The 19,633-nt window shown below is 43.9% G+C and overlaps 1 protein-coding gene across 1 annotated transcript; it reads left to right on the top strand.

The window, feature by feature from the left end:
• Nucleotides 1-1,789: 1,789 nt before the first annotated feature.
• myoz1b (myozenin 1b) lies at nucleotides 1,790-18,867 on the top strand. The gene is made up of 6 exons (XM_033984999.2): nucleotides 1,790-1,889; nucleotides 7,537-7,631; nucleotides 13,478-13,644; nucleotides 14,001-14,070; nucleotides 14,969-15,152; nucleotides 17,468-18,867. The coding sequence occupies exons 2-6, from the start codon at nucleotides 7,547-7,549 to the stop codon at nucleotides 17,700-17,702; spliced, it is 741 nt and encodes a 246-aa protein (XP_033840890.1). The 5' UTR covers nucleotides 1,790-1,889; nucleotides 7,537-7,546; the 3' UTR covers nucleotides 17,703-18,867.
• The last annotated feature ends 766 nt before the right edge of the window (nucleotides 18,868-19,633 follow it).

The raw sequence follows: 19,633 nt of genomic DNA, 5'->3' as shown, positions 1-19,633 counted from the left end.
TGGACTTGTATCTTTGAAACCTAATCAGACTCCCAGATCTAACCTTTGAACCCTAGCATGGATCAGGTGACGTTTGAGGCTAACTTTAGCTGCTAACTTTAGCCGTGTTTGCTCCTGTGGTAAGCTAATAGCCTCTGTAACACACATTTTTACTCTGTCGCATTTGGAGAGGAGAGATTTTGTTCAAACTAGATCAGTAGAAAAGAAACTGTTTGGAAACTGAATAAGTTTTGGCTAAATCGATTAATAAGATGATGCGCCATCTTTGATTCAGACTGATTTTCAATTAGGTGCAGTTATACTGAATATGACGATGTTTCCCGGGTTACGGCTACACAATGATTCTCACTCTGTTAATGATAATAACATTAGTCTTATATAACACTTTTCTGGACTCCTACTGTAGCCACAACTGTCCTGGGTACGGAAGTAAGACTGTCAATCTGTGCCATCTGCCCCTCCGAACAACACACACCACATTCATACATTTTTACGTCACTAGGGTCAAAGGTCAGAGTTCACACACAGCTCGAGCTGTGGACACATGAGGCTGGGACGGTCTGTGCTCAACATTTGGAGGAAGGTTCCATCTCCAAAGTTCAGAGTTACATTTGAAACTGGACATTTGAGCTGTGGTCAGTTTTCATGGACACACTGACTGTTGTTTTTGTGCAGACGTCACATGAGGTCATTGAGGTCACGACAGAGACGAGTGCTCCAGGTTTAATCTAATGCTATGATTCCAAAACAAGCAGGACATGGTCTGTAGGATGAGAGTGAAAAGTCCTCAAAACGGTGTCTATGACCTTTTGAAAGAAATATCAAATTTAATCCACAAATGGTGAACCTAATCTGTCACTACAAGAGCGCGGTTCTGTCTTAAAGTCCACATCCACAGCCTGTGGACTGAGTGAGTGTGACGTCCCCTACAGCGTTCAACTCCAAATGAAGCTCACCGAGGCTAGAAGTTATAGGAGGTAATCTGGAGTCAATTTCCAACAGCGAGTATCATAGCAACCAAAGAGCCAATCCGGAGGGAGGTTGTTGAAGGTAATGCCCCGTCCCGCCCACACAGCTGGTTTAGCAGAGAGTGGGTGCTTAGCAACACTGTCAATCAAACCTGTTGCTAACGTTAGCAGGAGCAACAAAAAGATATCTTGTCAAGTTACCATTTCCTGTTGTTCTTTAACTGTGCAGTGCAATACTGGAATTTCCCCACTGTGGGACTAATAAAGGCAGATCTTATCTTATATCTTGGTTTGTCTCACCTGTCTCACCCGTCTCTCTTGTTTCACCCATCTCTCTTGTCTCACCTGTCTCACCCATCTCTCGTTTCACCTGTCTCACCCATCTCTCTTGTCTCATCTGTCTCACCCGTCTCATCCATCTCACCCATCTCTCTTGTTTCACCTGTCTCACCCATTTCTCTTGTTTCATCTTTCTCACCTGTCTCATCTGTCTCACTTGTCTCATCTGTCTCACCCATCTCACCTGTCTCACCTGTCTCCAGCTCTGTTTAAAATACTTAAGTGATGTCATCTCATTTTCACTAATGATCTTAAGCCACCTCAGATCTGGAAACATGACTCCCACCTCCACAAGTTTCAACCCCCTAACCCCTCAACCTCCACCCTCCCACTGCCCACCCTCTCTCCCCCTCCACCCTCTCTTCCTCCTCCCTCGTCCCTCTGTCGTCCCTCCCCAGGCCAATGTCACCCCCCACCCTTCGTGGACCTCCCCAGGCGATATCCCCGACGCTCGCCCTGGTCTTGGGTTTCACTCTGTTCTGGAGGGTTAGTGCAGGGGCTGTGGATCTACCTGGGACCGTCCTCCTGTCTCCACACCTGACCCGTCTGGGACCACTCTCTTACTGTGGACTCTAGTCTGAGGTACGGCAACACAAAAGGGACAAATAAAGTGTAACTTTTCTAGTAGGATGTTTCCATAGGGATGTTGGTTTAGTCTTGGTTTAGACTTGGTTTAGTCCTGGTTTAGTCCTGGTTTGGTTCCAGGTTTGTTCTGGTTTAGTCCTGGTTTAGTTCCAGGTTTGTTCTGGTTTAGTCCTGGTTTAGTACTGGTTTAGTTCCAGTTTTGAGGTGTGAACACAGATCTGACTCTTCTTAAAGTGAATTGGATTAAAGTTGTAATGTGTATCCGTGGTAACAGAACACTGTGTTAACACTCTCGTAATGTGATGTAACACAGACTTATGCAGTGTAACAGGTGTAACAGGAGCTTAATGTCTCATTTAATCATCTCGTTTATGAGTCCGGCTTTAGACCAGGAGAAACTGTCTGAACCTTTTGTATTTCATTAAACTGTTTTTTGCTTTGAGTAAAGCACAAGCACGTTTTTCACTTTACTGCTGGTTCTGACTTGAGCTGCTTTGTGATGTAGGTCTGAGTTTAGTCCTAGTTTAGTCCTGGTTTAATCCTGGTTTAGTCCTGGTTTAGTCCTGGTTTAGTCCTGCTTTAGTCCTGCTTTAGTCCTGCTTTAGTCCTGCTTTAGTCCTGGTTTAGACCTGGTTTAGTCCTGGTTTAGTCCTGGTTTAGACCTGGTTTAGTCCTGGTTTAGTCCTGGTTTAGACCTGGTTTAGACCTGGTTTAGACCTGGTTTAGACCTGGTTTAGTCCTGGTTTAGTCTTGGTTTAGTCCTGGTTTAGACCTGGTTTAGTCCTGGTTTAGACCTGGTTTAGACCTGGTTTAGTCCTGGTTTAGACCTGGTTTAGACCTGGTTTAGTCCTGGTTTAGACCTGGTTTAGACCTGGTTTAGTCCTGGTTTAGTCCTGGTTTAGTCCTGGTTTAGACCTGGTTTAGTCCTGGTTTAGACCTGGTTTAGACCTGGTTTAGTCCTGGTTTAGTCCTGGTTTAGACCTGGTTTAGTCCTGGTTTAGACCTGGTTTAGACCTGGTTTAGTCCTGGTTTAGTCCTGGTTTAGACCTGGTTTAGTCCTGGTTTAGACCTGGTTTAGACCTGGTTTAGACCTGGTTTAGACCTGGTTTAGTCCTGGTTTAGTCCTGGTTTAGACCTGGTTTAATCCTGGTTTAGATCTGGTTTAGACCTGGTTTAGTCCTGGTTTAGACCTGGTTTAGTCCTGGTTGAGGCTCGGTGCAGTGTAATTCCTGGAGGAGTTTATGTTGTTTGAATTTTTATTTTAAAGATATTTTTGTTTCATTTGAACATGTTCTTGGTCTGGTCCATGTTCTCAGTTTGATCGTCAGTTGTTTCCAGGATGTGTATATGTGTGTATGTGTGTATGTGCGTATGTGTGTATGTGTGTATATGTGTGTATGTGTGTATATGTGTATGTGTATATGTATATATATATATGTATATATATATATATATATATACATATACACATGGAGGTCAGTGTTAACGACTTTATGCTAATGATTTTAGAGGAACACTTTCACATCAGCTGATTTATGCTGATTTATGTGAAGCTGATCTAAGTGAAGTATCTCACCCCACACGTGTGACACATGTGGGCCTGTCCCGGGTTCTATTTATAGACTTTCTCTTCCATGTTGAATCTGTCTCAAACTCTGTCCAGGTAAAATGGAACAACATGGCTGCTGTTTATTTGCTACTACTGAAATGTAAAAGTTCATTATGTAACTTTTCCAGTGGGTTTTGTGTCACCTGTTCGTCTCCATGGAGATGTTATTGCTTTGCCTTGAATGTTTCAGACAACAGCATTAAACATTCTCCTTAAACACCTGAATATCTTCCTGGAGCCTGTAGTTGTAGGTCACATGACCCACCTGTGCACTCGTTTATTTCAGTTATTTCAGATTTACTCTTCTCAGATTGATGAGATGTGTTTTTACTGCTAAAAATACCTTGAAAAACATGTATTGTTACTGTGAGCCAAGTTTAATGCCATACTGTGGAATATTCTGGACATACTTTTTGCCAGTCCAGTGACAGATTGTTATGTGTCTGTAGTGAGTCTCCCTCAGTTTCACCTCGAGTTCACCTCTTTATGAACTCGGCAGACTCCAGGTGTGTTTTATACAAATGGACTATTCGTTTTTTTACAGTTTTGTCTTTTCACATCAGTTGATCAGGATTCCAAACTTTTCAATTTTATTTTCTCCAATTAAAAACAAAAATCGACTTTCAGTGCAGTTCTCCTGAACACACAGCTGAAACCAGACGTTTACATTCACTATATAAAAAGACACATACTCTTTTTTTTTTTACTCTCTGACATGAAATCAGTTTTGGAGGAAAGAACAATATGTGGAAATACTGAAGCTTATCTCAATACATAAGACAGGAAGTTAAAGCTTAGGCGCAAATGGTTGTTTCAAATGGACAATGACCCAAAGCATACTGCCAAACTGGTTACAAAGTGGTTTAAGGATAACAAAGTCCATGTTATAAAGTGGCCATCACAGAGCCCTGATCTCAGTCTATTGAAAATGTATGTGCAGACCTGAAAAGGCATGTGTGAGTAAGGCGACCTACAAACTTACAAGCTCAGTTACACCAGTTCTGTCAGGAGGAATTGTGAGAAGTCATACAGTTTAAAGGCAATGGGACCAAATACTAATGAAATGTAGGTAAACCTAAACTTGTAAACAGAATTTGGAGAAAGTAATGAAAAAATGTCTAAAAAATCCTTGTTATTCTGGCATTTAGCAAATAGAAATAATTTTGGTAATACTATTTGAGCTAAAACAGGAAAAAATTTGTCTGATTTCATGTCAGTGATAAAAAAGAATGTCTTTTTATATAGTGTATGTAAACTTCAGACACGTTTTTACTGTGGACTTCCTCCTTCACAAGACCTGATCATTAACGATGCGTGTATGTATGTAAGGGGATGTACGGGGATGTGCGGGGGTGTGCGGGGGTGTGCGGGGGTGTGCGGGGGTGTGCGGGGGGTGGACTGTGGGACGTGCAGGGGAATGTGCTGACTGATGCCCCCTCCTCAGCTGTCCTCTGGAGATTTATCTGGTGCTAAAACCGTCCAGGAGCCTGAGGCACAGAACGAAGCACGACGAAACTGGAGCCAGACCCCAGACCCCCACCCCATTACCCACATTACCCATCACCTGTACTGTATATGTGCTCAGAGTACTGCACTACACCACAGCTTTACAAGGATTTAAAGTGCATGTTTTTATAATTGTGACTTTTGGTGAGATTAAACCTGAGCTAAATATTTATAGTAGTTGCACACCAGTTTAACGTCAGAAGTAACAGAAATCCCCATTTAGGAGCAAGGAACATTTTAAACAGATTAAATTACATCGATTTAACAAAATAAGTCTAATAATTTGTCTAATTATAACTATTGTGTAATTTAGACCCTGTTTGTCTCTTGTTTATCCGCTCGTTGCTTAATGATTGTTATGAAAGTTTACTTTGTCGTACTGAAACGTGTCTTATCTGTCATCTGCACTATAAAGTTATACTCTGCAACTTTTGTGGTGGAGGGTCTGTCACCTGCTCGTCTCCATGGAGATGCTATTTCCCACCCTTGAATATCCCAAAGTGTGGCATTAAACATATAGACCTTGCATTTATTCAATTTCAGGTATTTTAATTGCTGTAAAACATGTATTCTTACGGACCAGGGTCGCCTCTCAACAGATCTGACCTGTAAACTGGCTTAGTGGTATTGTTTTCTTATCTCCATGATGTTTAAAGTCATACTGTGGAACATTACTCGTGAACATAAGCAGGTACAAGCGACCCTCCACCAGAAAAATAACCTTTAAAGAGCTCGTTATGTGTTTAGAATGTTTTAGAATACAGTAAATACAACATTATATCTGACCAAATGATAATCATCTTTAAAGGAGCACTACGTAACTTTTCTGCACTCAACTACAGCTTTTACACTGTGAATAAAAGACGGCTACTACTGATGTTACTACTACTGTTACTATTGAAGGGTATTATTGCGTTATGTAAAACTATCAGCCTGAGACGGTCCTTTGTTGTCGGCCTCTTCGACGTCCAGCTCAACTACAAGTCCGTGTCAAACATGTTCTCCCATAATGCACTTCACCGTCCAATTACCCGTCTCTTTATATCTAATAACGACTTATATGACGTCCAAATGTGTGTCAGCTGTTTTATATCCAATTAAATCTGACTTAAAAGCTCCTGTGTGTCCTCGGAGATGTTCATCCTCTCTGTGGTGTTTTTCTCCACTAAGACTCAGATTAAGACTCAGACTCGGATTCAGACTCAGATTCGTTTATGTGAGTGAAGAGGAGCCGTTCCCTGTGGGTTTGAGCTGTTCTATAGAGACACGGCACAAGTAAAGGGTTTTCCCTGGATGTAATTGAAGAATCTGTTCCTGGTTTAGCTGCTCTCTCTCCTTTCCTCTCTCTCTATCCTCTCCCTCCTCTTTTCTCTTTCTCCTCTCTTCTCTCTCCTGCTCTCTCTCTTTTCTCTCTCTTCCTCTTTCTCTGTCTGGCCCCTCTCTCTTCTCTCTCTCTCTCTCCTCTCTCTCCTTTCTCCTCTCTCTTCTCTCTCCCCCTGTCTCTCTTTTCTCTCCCTCTCTCTCTTCTCTCTCTCCCTCTCTCTCTCCCCCTCCTGTCTCTCCTCTCTCTCTTCTCTCTCTCTACTCTCTCCTTTCTTTCTCCCCTCCCCCCTCTCTCTCTCCTCTCTCTCTCTCTGTTTCCTCTCTCTGTCTCCTCTCTCCCCTCTCTCTCTGTCTCCTCTCTCTCTTCTCTATGTCTCCTCTTCTGTCTTTCTCTCCCCTCTCTCCTCTCTTCTGTCTCCCTTCTTTCTCTCCCTCCTCTCTCCTCTATTTCTCCTCTCTATCTCTTTCCTTTCTCCTCTCTCTCTCTGTTTCCTCTCTCTCTTCCCTCTCTCTCTCTGTCTCTCTCTGTCTCTCTCTACGTCGTCGTGCTATTTTTACTAGCGTAGCCTATAGCTTCTCGCTGAGTGGAGCTGTCATCAACTTATACATTTACAAATCAAACATGTGACAGATTGGTTACAGGGCGATCGCGTTCCATGGGATTAAAATGAAGATTTATTGAATGTAAATTGTTTTTGTAGTAGTTTAATCGTGCAAATGCTATGGCTAATGCTAATGCTAAAGCAAATAAAGCTGCTTCTACAACAACAAATCCTGCTATCGTTGCTATGGCTGTTACCACTGCTAGTAGGCTAATAATGCTAATGCTAATAATGCTAATGCTAATGGTGTTAATGCTACCACTGGGGAGCAGCCCTATGTTCCCTGTACCTACCACAAACTGTATAAATAAGTGGACTAAAAGTGGACTGACTCACAGGTTGAAGGTGCGATTCCCGCTCCCACAGATGAATCCTGTCATTGTGTCCTTGGGCAAGACACTTAACCCCCCTCGCCCCCAGTGTCTGCATACACTGGTGTATGAATGTGTGTGTGAACGAGTGAGCGGTTCCTTGATGTAAAGTGCTTTGAGATGAGGTTCCTTGAATTATATAAAAATGTTTGTCAAATAAAATGGGACAAAAATATCTTTAAAAAACAGTGAATCATACTACGCACATGTTCTGTTCTTGTGCCCTTGTGCAGAGCTGCAGCCATGCCTCTGCCCACCACTGCCCCTCCAAACAAGAAGAAGAAGGCCGACAAGATCATCACCGACCTCACCAACATCAGCCAGAACGGTAAGACTCAGACGTACATCCGACAGTGTGTGTGTGTGTGTGTGTGTGTGATGTTGGCGTAGATTAGAAGCCACGTGTCTGACGGTCTGACCCAGGGCAGCTGTGGCTCTGAAAACTGGATTCATGTGAAAGTTTGTGGTCAAATGATCATTATTTAAATCGCAAATTTAAATGAATCACGATCATAATGTTTGAATGATCACGTTTTTATGAGGTCATGTTATTCCTCTACCAACCACTAGGGGTCCTACTGTGTCTAAATCTTCTTCAGATCATTCTTGTGTTAGCTTAGCGATTTCGTTTTCTTTCACTTTTCTGATGGATCCAGAGATGTTATTGCTTTTTTTAGACTATTCCACTGTACGCCATTAAACTTATCTGTCCCTATGCTGCTTTACGGGTCAGATCTGCGGAGAGGCGCCCCCTTCACAGTCAGAATGTGTGAAGGTTATAGACGGCGCTGAGTGTGGCCCAGGTGGAAGCTTGTGTTCCGGTCCAGCGCTGGTCAGATCCGAGCTGTGGATGTGTAAATCATGTGCTTCATGAGCCCACATTAAACAAGCTTACACTCTGCAGTAATGTGATACCTGACACATGCACGCAGCTCCCCCTGTGGCCAAAGGGGGATGTACACGTCCACAAATCTGTCAACGTTATGAGGGCCACTAAATGCCACGCACCAACAACAGTTTTAAAGAGACGAAGATGTAAAGGCTGGACAGAAGCAACGACAACAACACATGCTTTATTATAACCTTTTACTTTGAAATTCCATCACTCTTATTTTGAAATTCCATCACTTAAAACAAAAAAACAAAAACAAAAAATTCTAAAAATGCTTGAAATGGAAACTCGTAAAAGTTATTATTTTAAAAAAGCGTATTAAAAACATCTTAATGCTCAAACAGAACCAAGAAAACACATTTTTTCACAATAAGTGTCAAGTGTCACCATAGAGAGGTTATTGCTTTATCCAGAATGTTACTCAGTACAGCATTAAACTTATCTGTTTCCGTGGAGATGTGCATGGTGCCATCAGGCCAGGGTAAACTAATAATAATAAATAATAATACATTTTATTTATAGGGCGCCTTTCTGGGCACTCAAGGTCACCTTACATACAATATATATACATATACAGACAGTTAAAATCAACATTTATGAACATACAGTTAAAAGCATTCAGATAAAAAAACATTGAAAAAGGACAGGGCAGGTGTGGATTATAAAGAATATCTGAACAAGTGGGTTTTGAGTTTGGATTTGAAGTGTGAGAGTGTGTCAGTGTTGCGGAGGTCAGGGGGGAGAGAGTTCCAGAGCTGGGGAGCAGAGCGGCTGAAGGCCCTGCTCCCCACGGTGACAAGCCGGGCTGAGGGAACAGAGAGATGGAGAGAGGAAGAGGAGCGGAGAGAGCGAGCGGGTGTGGCAATATGGAGGAGGTCTGAGAGGTATGGAGGTGCAAGGTTATGGATGGCTTTGAATGTGTGGAGCAGGATTTTATATTGGATGCGGTGTGAGATGGGGAGCCAGTGAAGATGCTGTAGGATGGGTGTGATGTGGTTGATGGAAGGGGTGCGTGTGATGATGCGAGCTGCTGAATTCTGAACCAGCTGAAGTTTATGCAGTGTTTTTTGTGGGAGACCAAAGAGAATTGCAGTAATCCAGGCGAGAAGTGACGAGGCTGTGTACAAGTACGGCTGTGGACTGTGGTGTGAGGGAGGGCCGGAGATGATTAATGTTGCGTAGGTGAAAATAGGCAGAGCGGGTGATGTTATTAATGTGAGAAGTAACTAGTGTGCCATTGGTGCTTTATGTCCTTAAGCAAGACACTTTCCTCAAACTGCCTAGTATGAAATAAGTGTTTGTGTGTGTGTGTTGGTGGTGGGAGAGGCCGATGGCGCAGATTAGCCGCCTCGCTTCTGTCAGTCTGTCCCAGGGCAGATGTGGCTACAATAGTATCTTAGAGTGAATGTAAATGCTGTAAGTGTCCAAAAAGCACTATATGAATCCAATGCATTATTATTTTATTAATGATTAAGTTCAGATCTGTGGAGAGGCGGCTCCGCTCACTGTAAGAGTAGACAGTTTTCAAGGTGTTTTGGAGCAATTAAAACAGTTGTAATGAAATAAATGCAAGATGAATATATTTAATGCCATAATAGGGAACATTCCAGACTACATGGTGATTAGCAAGTGGCAGACGCACCACCTGAAAAGCTACGTAATAGACCTTTAAGTCATGACAGGATGCGTTATAGGGTCTGCACAACTCCATATGAAACACCAGCATTAGCATTAGCATTAGCATTAGCATATTTTGTGTGCACTTCAAACCCAGATAAATTCCCCTGATCTAAACTCCACTGTGCCTCTGTATTTCTCTTCTTCTGTTTGTAAAAATGCTTCTCTCCCCAACTTCTTTTATTTTCTCCTCTTAAACTGTTGCGTTGTAAAGCCTTTTATTACCTTCATTCATAATTCATCAGTTCCTTCACTTTTGCACTGCTTGCATTGTCTTTATACCTCTGCAGTTTGAGCCTGGTGTATTTCACTCGCTGCCAGCTCTCCCACTCCCCTCGTTTTAAATCCAGATTAAGTCACTTCATAGAGTTTACCTGCACAAGGAAAATACTGTTTATAAAGTTTTGATCCAGAGCCAGAGCCGAGTGAGTCCATCTCTCCAAACACACGCTGCGACTCCGGTTTATTTAGAAGCACAGACTCGTCACTGGGACCAGATAAAAGGCAAAAGATGCTCAGAAAACAGCCTCGTATATTTATATGGGCAAATGTAACGGTCACTATGGAAACACATGCTTTTCTATGGGGCGTTTAAAGATGAGTCTGGTGATGCTGAGTCACTTTTACTTTGGGCCAAATCCAGAACTAAACCAGGACTAAATCAGGACTAAGCCAGGACTAAGACAGGACTAAGCCAGGACTAAGACAGGACTAACCCAGGACTAACCCAGGACTAACCCAGGACTAAGCCAGGACTAACCGAGGACTAACTGGACATTTTGTTGACTGATTGAGCAGTGGCTTCAGTCGGTCGCAGCAGCTCAGCTCCACTCCTGCTCCACACAGCTCTGAATTAACATTCCAATCAATGTGGGCCCTCAGCGCTCTGATTTACGAGCTCCCCTGAACTGCTCTACTCTGCCAGTCATAGATGACTCTGTGTGTGTGTGGGTCTGTGTGTGGGTCTGTGTGTGTGTGTGTGTGGGTCTCTGTGTGTGGGTCTGTGGGGGTGTCTGTGTGTGTGGGTCTGTGTGTGTCTGCGTGCAGGGGGGTGTGTGTGTGTGTGTGTGTGTGGGTCTGTGTGTCGGGGTGTGTGGGTCTGTGTGTGTGGGTCTGTGTGTCTGTGTGTGTCGGGGTGTGTGGGTCTGTGTGTCTGTGTGTGTGTGGGTCTGTGTGTGTGGGTCTGTGTGTCGGGGTGTGTGTGTCTGTGTGTGTGGGTCTGTGTGTGTGTGGGTCTGTGTGTGTGGGTCTGTGTGTGTGGGTCTGTGTGTGTGGGTCTGTATGTGTGGGTCTGTGTGTGTGGGTCTGTGTGTCTGTGTGTGTGTGTGTGTCTGTGTGTGTGTGTCTGTGTGTGTGGGTCTGTATGTGTGGGTCTGTGTGTGTGGGTCTGTGTGTCTGTGTGTGTGTGTGTGTCTGTGTGTGTGTGTCTGTGTGTGTGGGGGTGTGTGGGTGTGTGTGTGTGTGTGTGTGTGTGGGTCTGTGTGTGTGGGTCTGTGTGTGTGGGTCTGTGTGTGTGGGTCTGTATGTGTCTGGTCTTTATGACTCTGCTTGAGGTTTTATGACTGACACTCGGGAGCACAGGAAGAGACGGAGAAATGTTTACGGCACAGGGTCTCGAAGGGGCAGTAAAATACATCAAATCTCTCCATCACAGAGGATAGAAAAGAGGAGAAGGTGAGGGAGAGGAGGAGGGAGAAGAGGAGGAGAAGGGAGGGAAAGGAGCAGGAGGAGTGTAACAGGGTTTCCCTCTGTAAATCTACCCCTTCAAACATCATTGTGGTTCAGAGTGATTCTTTATCAGCTCAGTTTGTCCAGGTTTAAACCAGTGCTCAGTCTGTTTATGTTTGTTTCATTTAGAGTCAATTTTATTTATATTTTTGTCCTTCTATGGATCATGTACAGGTTAAAACTAACTAATCTTACCAACTAATGATGTAGTCCAAGTTTAGACCTTTAGATCTGGTGGTCGTCAGAAAGCCAAATGTTGTACGCTGTCAATCAAACCTGTTGCTAACGCTAGCTGGAGTGACCTCGGGAAAAGAAGGCACCTCACTCGTCTGTTATTAATGTTCATATCTTGATTTACAGACACAATAGTGAAATAAAAACCCCAGGATCATGTAGAGCGGGTTAATACGAACATTTTAAGACCAAAATGACGAGTCTGACAGCAGCAGTTACAGAGAGAGGGGCCATGGTTTTTCAATAGAAAGTGAATTGGAGCCAGAGTCAGTGTCTCATTGTTTCTACATATTTGACTGAGTGGACGGAGCTTCAGGTTTACAGTTTTATAAAGACATTCAGAATCTATAAAGTACAAATACTCTCTATACTTTCTATGGGCAGAATTCAGATGAGATTTATGAAATTAACTTCCCCTTCTCCCTCTCTTCTATACTCACCTCCACCCTCTCCTTCTGTTCTTCACTCTCTCCTTCTCCCTCTCCTCTCCTCCTTCCTCTCCCTCTCTTCCTCACTCTCTCCTTCTCTCTCTCCTCCTCCCTCTCCTCTCCTCCTCCCTCTTCCCCCCTTCCTCTCTCTCTCCCTTCTCCTCCCACGCCTCCTTGACTTTCTCTCCATCCCTCTCTCCTTCACTTCTCTCCTCCCTCCTTGTCATCCTCCTCTTCCTCTCTCCCTCTCTCCCCCTTCTTTGTCCATCTTTCTCTTATCCCTCTTCCTCCCTCCCTCCCTCCCTCACTCCCTCTCCCTCTCTCTGTATCCTCTCGCTCTCTCCCCTCTCTCCTCCTCCCCCTCCTCTACTTCTCTCCCTTCTCCTCCTCCTCATCCTTCTCCCCCTCTCTCCCTCTTCCTCCCCTCTTCCTCCCCCTCCCCCCTCTCTCTCCCTCTTCCTCCTCCTCTCTCTCCCTCTTCCTCCTCCTCTCTCTCCCTCTTCCTCCTCCTCCTCCTCTTTCTCTCTCTTCCTCTCCCTCCTCCTCCCTCTCCCTCCTCCTCCCTCTCCCTCCTCCTCTTCTCCTTCTCCCTCCTTCTCATCCTCCTCTTCCTCTCTCCCTCTTCCTCCTCCTCTCTCTCCCTCTTCCTCATTCTTCTCCTCTTTCTCCCTCTTCCTCTCCCTCCTCTCTCTCCCCCTTCCTCATCCTTCTCCTCTTTCTCCCTCTTCCTCTCCCTCCTCTCTCTCTCCCTTCCTCATCCTCCTCTTTCTCCCTCTTCCTCTCCCTCCTCTCTCTCCCCCCTCCTCTCTCTCCCTCTTCCTCTCCCTCCTCTCTCTCCCCCCTCCTCTTTCTCCCACTTCCTCATCCTCCTCCTCTTTCTCCCTCTTCCTCTCCCTCCTCTCTCTCCCTCTTCCTCTCCCTCCTCTCTCTCCCTCTTCACCTCCCTCCTCTCTCTCCCCCCTCCTCTCTCTCCCTCTTCCTCATCCTCCTCTTTCTCCCTCTTCCTCTCCCTCCTCTCTCTCCCCCTTCCTCATCCTCCTCCTCCTTCTCCCTCTTCCTCTCCTTCCTCTCTCTCCCCTCTCCTCTTTCTCCCTCTTCCTCTCCCTCCTCTCTCCCCCTCCTCCTCTCTCTCCCTCTCTCTCCCCCCTCCTCTCTCTCCCTCTTCCTCTCCCTCCTCTCTCCCCCCCTCCTCCTCTTCCTCCACTTCACCCACAGACGATGCTTCGGACTCGGAGGCGGCGGAGTTCGATCTTGGAACCAAAATCCAGACTCCCAAAGACGTGATGCTGGAGGAACTTTCTCTGATGAAGAACAAAGGCTCCAAGATGTTCCACATGAGGCAGCAGCGCGTCGAGAGGTTCATCGTGACCAGTGAGAACATGGTCAGAGCGGTTTACACACCACGGGAACGAGGGAACGAGGGAACGAGTGAATGAGTGAAAGAGGGAGAAAGAACATGGTCAGAGACATTTTACACACGACGGGAACAAAAGAATGAATGAAAGAGGGAGAAAGATGGAGAAAGAACATGGTCAGCGACGTTTTACACACGACGGGAACGAAGGAACGAGTGAATGAATGAAAGAGGGAGAAAGGGGGAGAAAGAGAGTGAAAGAACATGGTCAGCAGCGTTTTAACACGACAGGAACAAAAGAACGAGTGAATGAGTGAAAGAGGGAGAAAGAACATGGTCAGTGCCGTTTTACACACATTTTTTGTTTTGTTTTTTTTGCTCCAGACAAACCTGGAGAACCTGCTGATTCTTCCTCCTCCACCTCCTCCAAAGCCTGAGATCATCAAAGAGCAGGGTGAGTATGGAGTCTGCCTCATGTTTTATAAAGACACTTTGGCCAAAATCACTCACATTATGACTTTATATGTTCACTTATTTTTGTGGAAAAAGTTTGAAAACACATTTGACACAGTGAAGTGCAGGATCTACACTGCACATCACGAGGAGCTGCAGAGAGAGCGCCCCCTCTGGTCCCGGAAGTGCACTTACCATTCACTTTTACTATAGACTTTCACACAAAAAAAAAGTTTGAAAGCTCCAGGCTGATCTGTTTTGTGCAACTAAAGACACAAGTCCAGTTTTATGTCTATGAAACTTTATAAACCACTAAGTTATTAAAACATTTCTCAGAATCTTGTGTTATAAATGTGCTTTTTGGACTTAAAACAACCGCGTTATGGATATGAGTTAGCATGTAGCCGGTTAGCATGTAGCTGGTTAGCCTCCGCGATGCCTTTGAACTCTTAATATTTGAATTCAACATTATGAGGAAAAATATACCAAATTAAAGGACCTGTACCTGACTTTTGTTCTGTCTAATTCAGGAGGACTACAGTGTAAAAGTACAAGATGGAGGATATCACATATTCATGGGTTTCTACGGCAACCGTCTGCTGTCGTCATGGCAATTAAGAATTTCAAATCAGAATATTCTATCCTTTGAATGGGGAAAGGCCCTCAAAAAGTCCTTCAAATCAGGAAGCAATTGTTTGCCTAAAATTCAGGCATTTTGTTAGATGAGAACCATACGGAGGCAATTGACGGGAACACTATTCTTTTCCAATCAAACATTATTAAAAATGATCGGCTGGGAACCATTTAGAAACAGCTGATCCCACAGGTTTTGTACTGTTACTGTGCTAATGAGCGAGTCCTTGTATCACCCTGTGCCCTGCCCCCTCTGTGTGCGTCAGAAAAACCTGAGGTGAACGAGGCGGAGGAGAAGGAGCGCCGGAGGAAGCAGTACGTGCGCACATACGTGTCACCATGGGAACGGGCCATGAAGGGCGACGAGATCCTGGTCGCTACGATGAAAGGACGCATGCCCGGACCAATCAAGATCCACTCTGAGCTGCCCCAGTACAAGAGCTTCAACAGGTGAACAAACAAACAAACGAAACAACAATAAATAAACTAATAAACTAATAAATAAATGAAACAACACAAACAAACAAACAAAAGACAATAAACCAGCAAAACAACAAACACACAAACAAACAAGAGAAACTCTGAGCTGCCCCAGTACAAGAGCTTCAACAGGTAAACAAACAAACAAACGAAACAACAATAAATAAACTAATAAACTAATAAATAAATGAAATAACACACACAAACAAACAAAAGACAATAAACCAGCAAAACAACAAACACACAAACAAACAAGAGAAACTCTGAGCTGCCCCAGTACAAGAGCTTCAACAGGTAAACAAACAAATACAAGACAAATAAACACACAAACAAATAAACAAACAAATTAACAAACAAACAAAACACACAAACAAACAAACAAACAGACATATAAATCTATCTGATCTCTGTTCTAATGTTGTTTCATCATCACAAACAGACCTGGAGTTGTGTTTTGTTTCATTCACACATGTTTAACACACAAACTCTGCATATTTAGGCTGAGTTCTTCTCTCAAACTGAAAACACTCTGTTCCACCTTGTGATGTCATCATGTGGTAATATAGGAAGTGCTCCACTGTGTTTTTAAACTCCACACACCTTCACTAGAATCATTTGGATGATTGATTCAACTCTGGAAAAGTTTATCTTTATAACTGAAGGTAAAGAACTACCACTTCATGACATCACAAGGTTGAACAGAGATTTTGAGCTTTGGAGATGTCGACACACTAATAATAAAGAGCTAAGTTAAGTGCTCACTCCCTGCTAAACCAGCAGTGTGTGTGCAGGAAGGGGCATTACCTTCAACAGCCTCGCTCTGGATTGGTTCTTTGGTTGCTATGATACTCAGTGTCTAAAGTCCAAATTTGGAACTTGGCTCCAAATTGGCTGCTATAACTGTGAGCCTCGATGAGCTTCATTTGGAGCTAAATGCTGTGGGTAACATCACACTCACTTAGTCCACTTTTTTTATTCAGTCGATGATTTAGAAATATTTCCATTTTTGCTCTGTGAATCTCAGATGCTGTGTGGTCTCTCTGAACGATGAGGCCCTTGTTTTGCTCTCTGATGCTTGTTGACAACATAATGAGCAACTAGACAAAAACCCCACCATCTCTTCTCAAAACGCCATCATTATCTGCCCATAATGCACCTGTTTCCCTCTCCGGTGCGTCTCCACGGCGACACTGTAACTTACTGGTAAAATCTTTCTATTAATAAACGGCCCTGCGTTCTACCTGCTCCCTTCACTATGACAACGAGAGCCCTTAAACGCTGCTTTCCTGTGCTGCAGATGTAGAAACGCACCTCGCAAATGTCATTACTTTAACCCGGTTTAAAGTCTGGATCAGAGTCACTAATGGGCCTGAATCAGCAAAATCAACTGAAGAAAAGTCCATAAATGAATTTAACAAACAGGAGCCGAAGTGTCAGGAGAGATCTGGGTCTAAGAAACGAGATTACATAAAGTGTGTATGTTTTATTGAATCAACTCACACATAGCTCCAGGCTGGGCCGGGTTTTGAGAGTAATTCAATCAAATTAAACATGAGGAATGGAAGAGCTTGTAATTATGGCCAGTGTAGTTTGTAAGAACCCATCACGAGGACCTAAGAGAAGGATCAGAACGTGTTTGTGTGAAGATGATGGAGGAAACCAAACTCCAGACACGACCCAGGGAATAGTAGTAAACCAGCCCTGTTGAGCTTGTGTCTCTATAGTTCTCATCTCTGACATTATGGATCATTACGTTATAATTCACACATTTAAATCACAATATTCATCTAAAACGACTTAAAAGAAGACTGCGGTACCCAACGGGAGCTGATGTCGCCGTAAACGTCATCACAACAAAGCGCCGCATGCTGTTGGCGCCCCCTATGGATAGCTGCACATCACACTAGCGAACAGCACTTTTTTTTTTCATTTGTACCAAAATGACTATGTGACGCTGCTGAATCCTATGAGTATCACCTATTAAGAAAATAAAACTGGAGTGGTCTATGGGAGAATTCCCCTGGGAGCTGCAGTACCTGGAGCCACCACTAGGCGACCTCACACCAGGACAGAGGGGCGTGTCTTATCCATGTCTGATTATAGATTCACGTTCGAGACACGACAGAGCGAGTGGTTACTAGACTGACATCCCCACAGAGATATGCACATTTACACATCGGCAAAGTGTCTTGCCCAAGGACACAACAACCATAAGCACCGATCCATCAAACCAAGCCTCTGACCTACATTCTGATTAACCCTTTGTATTCCTCTCTTTTCTTCAGGACAGCGCTTCCGTTCGGGGGCCCTGAGAAAGCTTCTAAGATGTTGACCTTTGAACTCCCGGAGGTGATGGTCGCCCCTGAGGAGCCCGAGCCTCTGCCCAGCCTGCAGCCCGACATAAGGTCCAGACCCTCGTTCAACCGCACTCCCATCGGCTGGGTATGCTCCGACGACAACGGCCACATCCACCTGGAACTGGACAACATGCCCTTTGATGGAGAGACCGATGACCTTTGAACCCATGCATGTAAACAGGAAGTGCACTAGGGGTGGGCGATACTGACAAAATACTGACATTTTTGTATTATCCAAAGTAACAATAACACGTAAAGCTTAAAACACAGTGAATATGTCAGATCTGTTTGAGTTTTCTTATATATTTTTGGGGTGTAGCCATTTATCACTGCCGCCATTTTGGATCTCTAAACCCCGCCCCTGCGTTGTGATTGTTCAGGTCAGAGTACGTCATAGCAAATGAGATCGCTATGGAGCAGAAAGTAAAACGAGAAAGGGCTGTGTAATTAAAGCCGCGCTGTGTAACTTTCCTGGTGGAGAGTGCGCCCCCTGCCTGTCTAATGGAGATAAGGTTTTGCCTGAAATGTTCCGCAGTTTGGCATTAAACTCATCTATCTTGGAATTACAGGTGTTCTTATTCTCAAAAAGTACTTGTCCCGATGGCGTCACCTGTTACATCCGTAGAGATAAATCGAATGCCATACTGTGGAACATTCCAGGTGAGGCCGTAACATCTCCATGGAGACAAGAAGTGACATAGTGCCACTTTTATTGGTACAAATTTCACTTTATTTCATTTTATCCAGCTTTTTGGTTTGTATATTTCCAAACATTGTAATAATTTGATGTGATTCTGTATCTGACGTGTCGCCCGCCTCTAGTTGAAACATAAATGAAACACAAACAGGAAGTTGTAACATACTATTGAAAGTACAGAGGAAGTAGGAGACGGGTCATGTGACGTAAAATGCATGGATTTATTTGATAGAAATTACTTTGAAAGGAACATAACAAACCAGCAAACATAGACTGTATAAAGAAGTGGACTAAGTGAGAGGGACGTCACCCACAGCGTTTATGTAGAGCGGGTTAATATGAACATTTAAGACCAAAACGATGAGTCTGACAGCAGCAGTTACAGAGAGAGGAGCCAGAGATTTTCAATAGAAAGTGAATTGGAGCCAGAGTCCATGGAGCTGGAAGTGCGCCCATGCTCATGTCATATTTGGAGCGTGGCGACTACAGGTTAGATATGTCCCTTTATATATACAGTCTATGGCCACACCACACTGCACCGTGACATATTTATTTTAATTTTAACCTCTGAAAAGTCTTAGTTTTGTGGCTCTGTGTGAACGTACTCAACTAATTTATTTATGCAATAAAGTTCCCCTTTACACAAACCTGCCTCTTTGAAATTCTCATATTTGTTAATCTTCATCTGTTCTCTCTATTTGACTGGTTTTGTTTTTTCTGCTTGTGTCAAATATCACATGGATCTATAAACTGTTGCATTTGGACTTCACAGACCAGAGGAGTCAAAGTCAAATTCCCATCCCCTGATCTTTTTCCCCTTTATCTGGGGCAGGGATTCTCAGACTTCCCACTCCCCAGACACTTCCTCCAGCTCTTCCAGGTTGATTTGGAGGCATTCCCAGGCCAGCCAAGAGACAGCGGGAACACCTGCTCTTTGGGTACTGGTAAAAAAAAAACAAGTTGGCAGATACAAGTGAAAAATGGATTTCCTCTCCAAGTCGGCAGGGCACTCCCTCAAAGACAGGGGTGAGGAGCTTGGAGTAGAGCCACTGCTCCTGCACAAAAACAAAATACTGTGTCTTTTAAATTGTGAAATATCTTCAAAATGTCGCCTTCTACAGGAAGTTGAAGCCTGTGAACTTATTTAGCCTTTGGTCCCAACTCATTTGAAACTGAGTAAACCTGAGAATCTTATAAAGCAAAAAAGATGTAGGGTGATGAAAAAGGCGCCTGATTTTGTTATTATTGTTCATATTTTGATTTACAGACACAATAGTGAAATAAAAACCCCAGGATCATGTAGGGCGGGTCAATACGAACATTTTAAGACCAAAATGATGAGTCTGACAGCAGCAGTTATAGAGAGAGGGGCCACAGTTCTTCAATAGAAAGTGAAT

This window comes from Periophthalmus magnuspinnatus, chromosome 19, assembly GCF_009829125.3.
Source record: "Periophthalmus magnuspinnatus isolate fPerMag1 chromosome 19, fPerMag1.2.pri, whole genome shotgun sequence".
NCBI classification, from domain to species: Eukaryota; Metazoa; Chordata; class Actinopteri; order Gobiiformes; family Gobiidae; genus Periophthalmus; species Periophthalmus magnuspinnatus.
The sequence above is the reverse complement of the archived record's forward strand: the minus strand, read 5'-3'. Positions and strand labels throughout refer to the sequence as shown.

What these genes read in the sequence shown, in the direction of transcription:
- myoz1b (XM_033984999.2), top strand. Translation starts at nt 7,547, where the DNA reads ATGCCTCTGCCCACCACTGCCCCTCCAAACAAGAAGAAGAAGGCCGAC. An exon ending in CACCAACATCAGCCAGAACG is followed by an intron (nt 7,632 to 13,477) that starts GTAAGACTCAGA and finishes CTTCACCCACAG; the next exon opens with ACGATGCTTCGGACTCGGAG. An exon ending in TCGTGACCAGTGAGAACATG is followed by an intron (nt 13,645 to 14,000) that starts GTCAGAGCGGTT and finishes TTTTTGCTCCAG; the next exon opens with ACAAACCTGGAGAACCTGCT.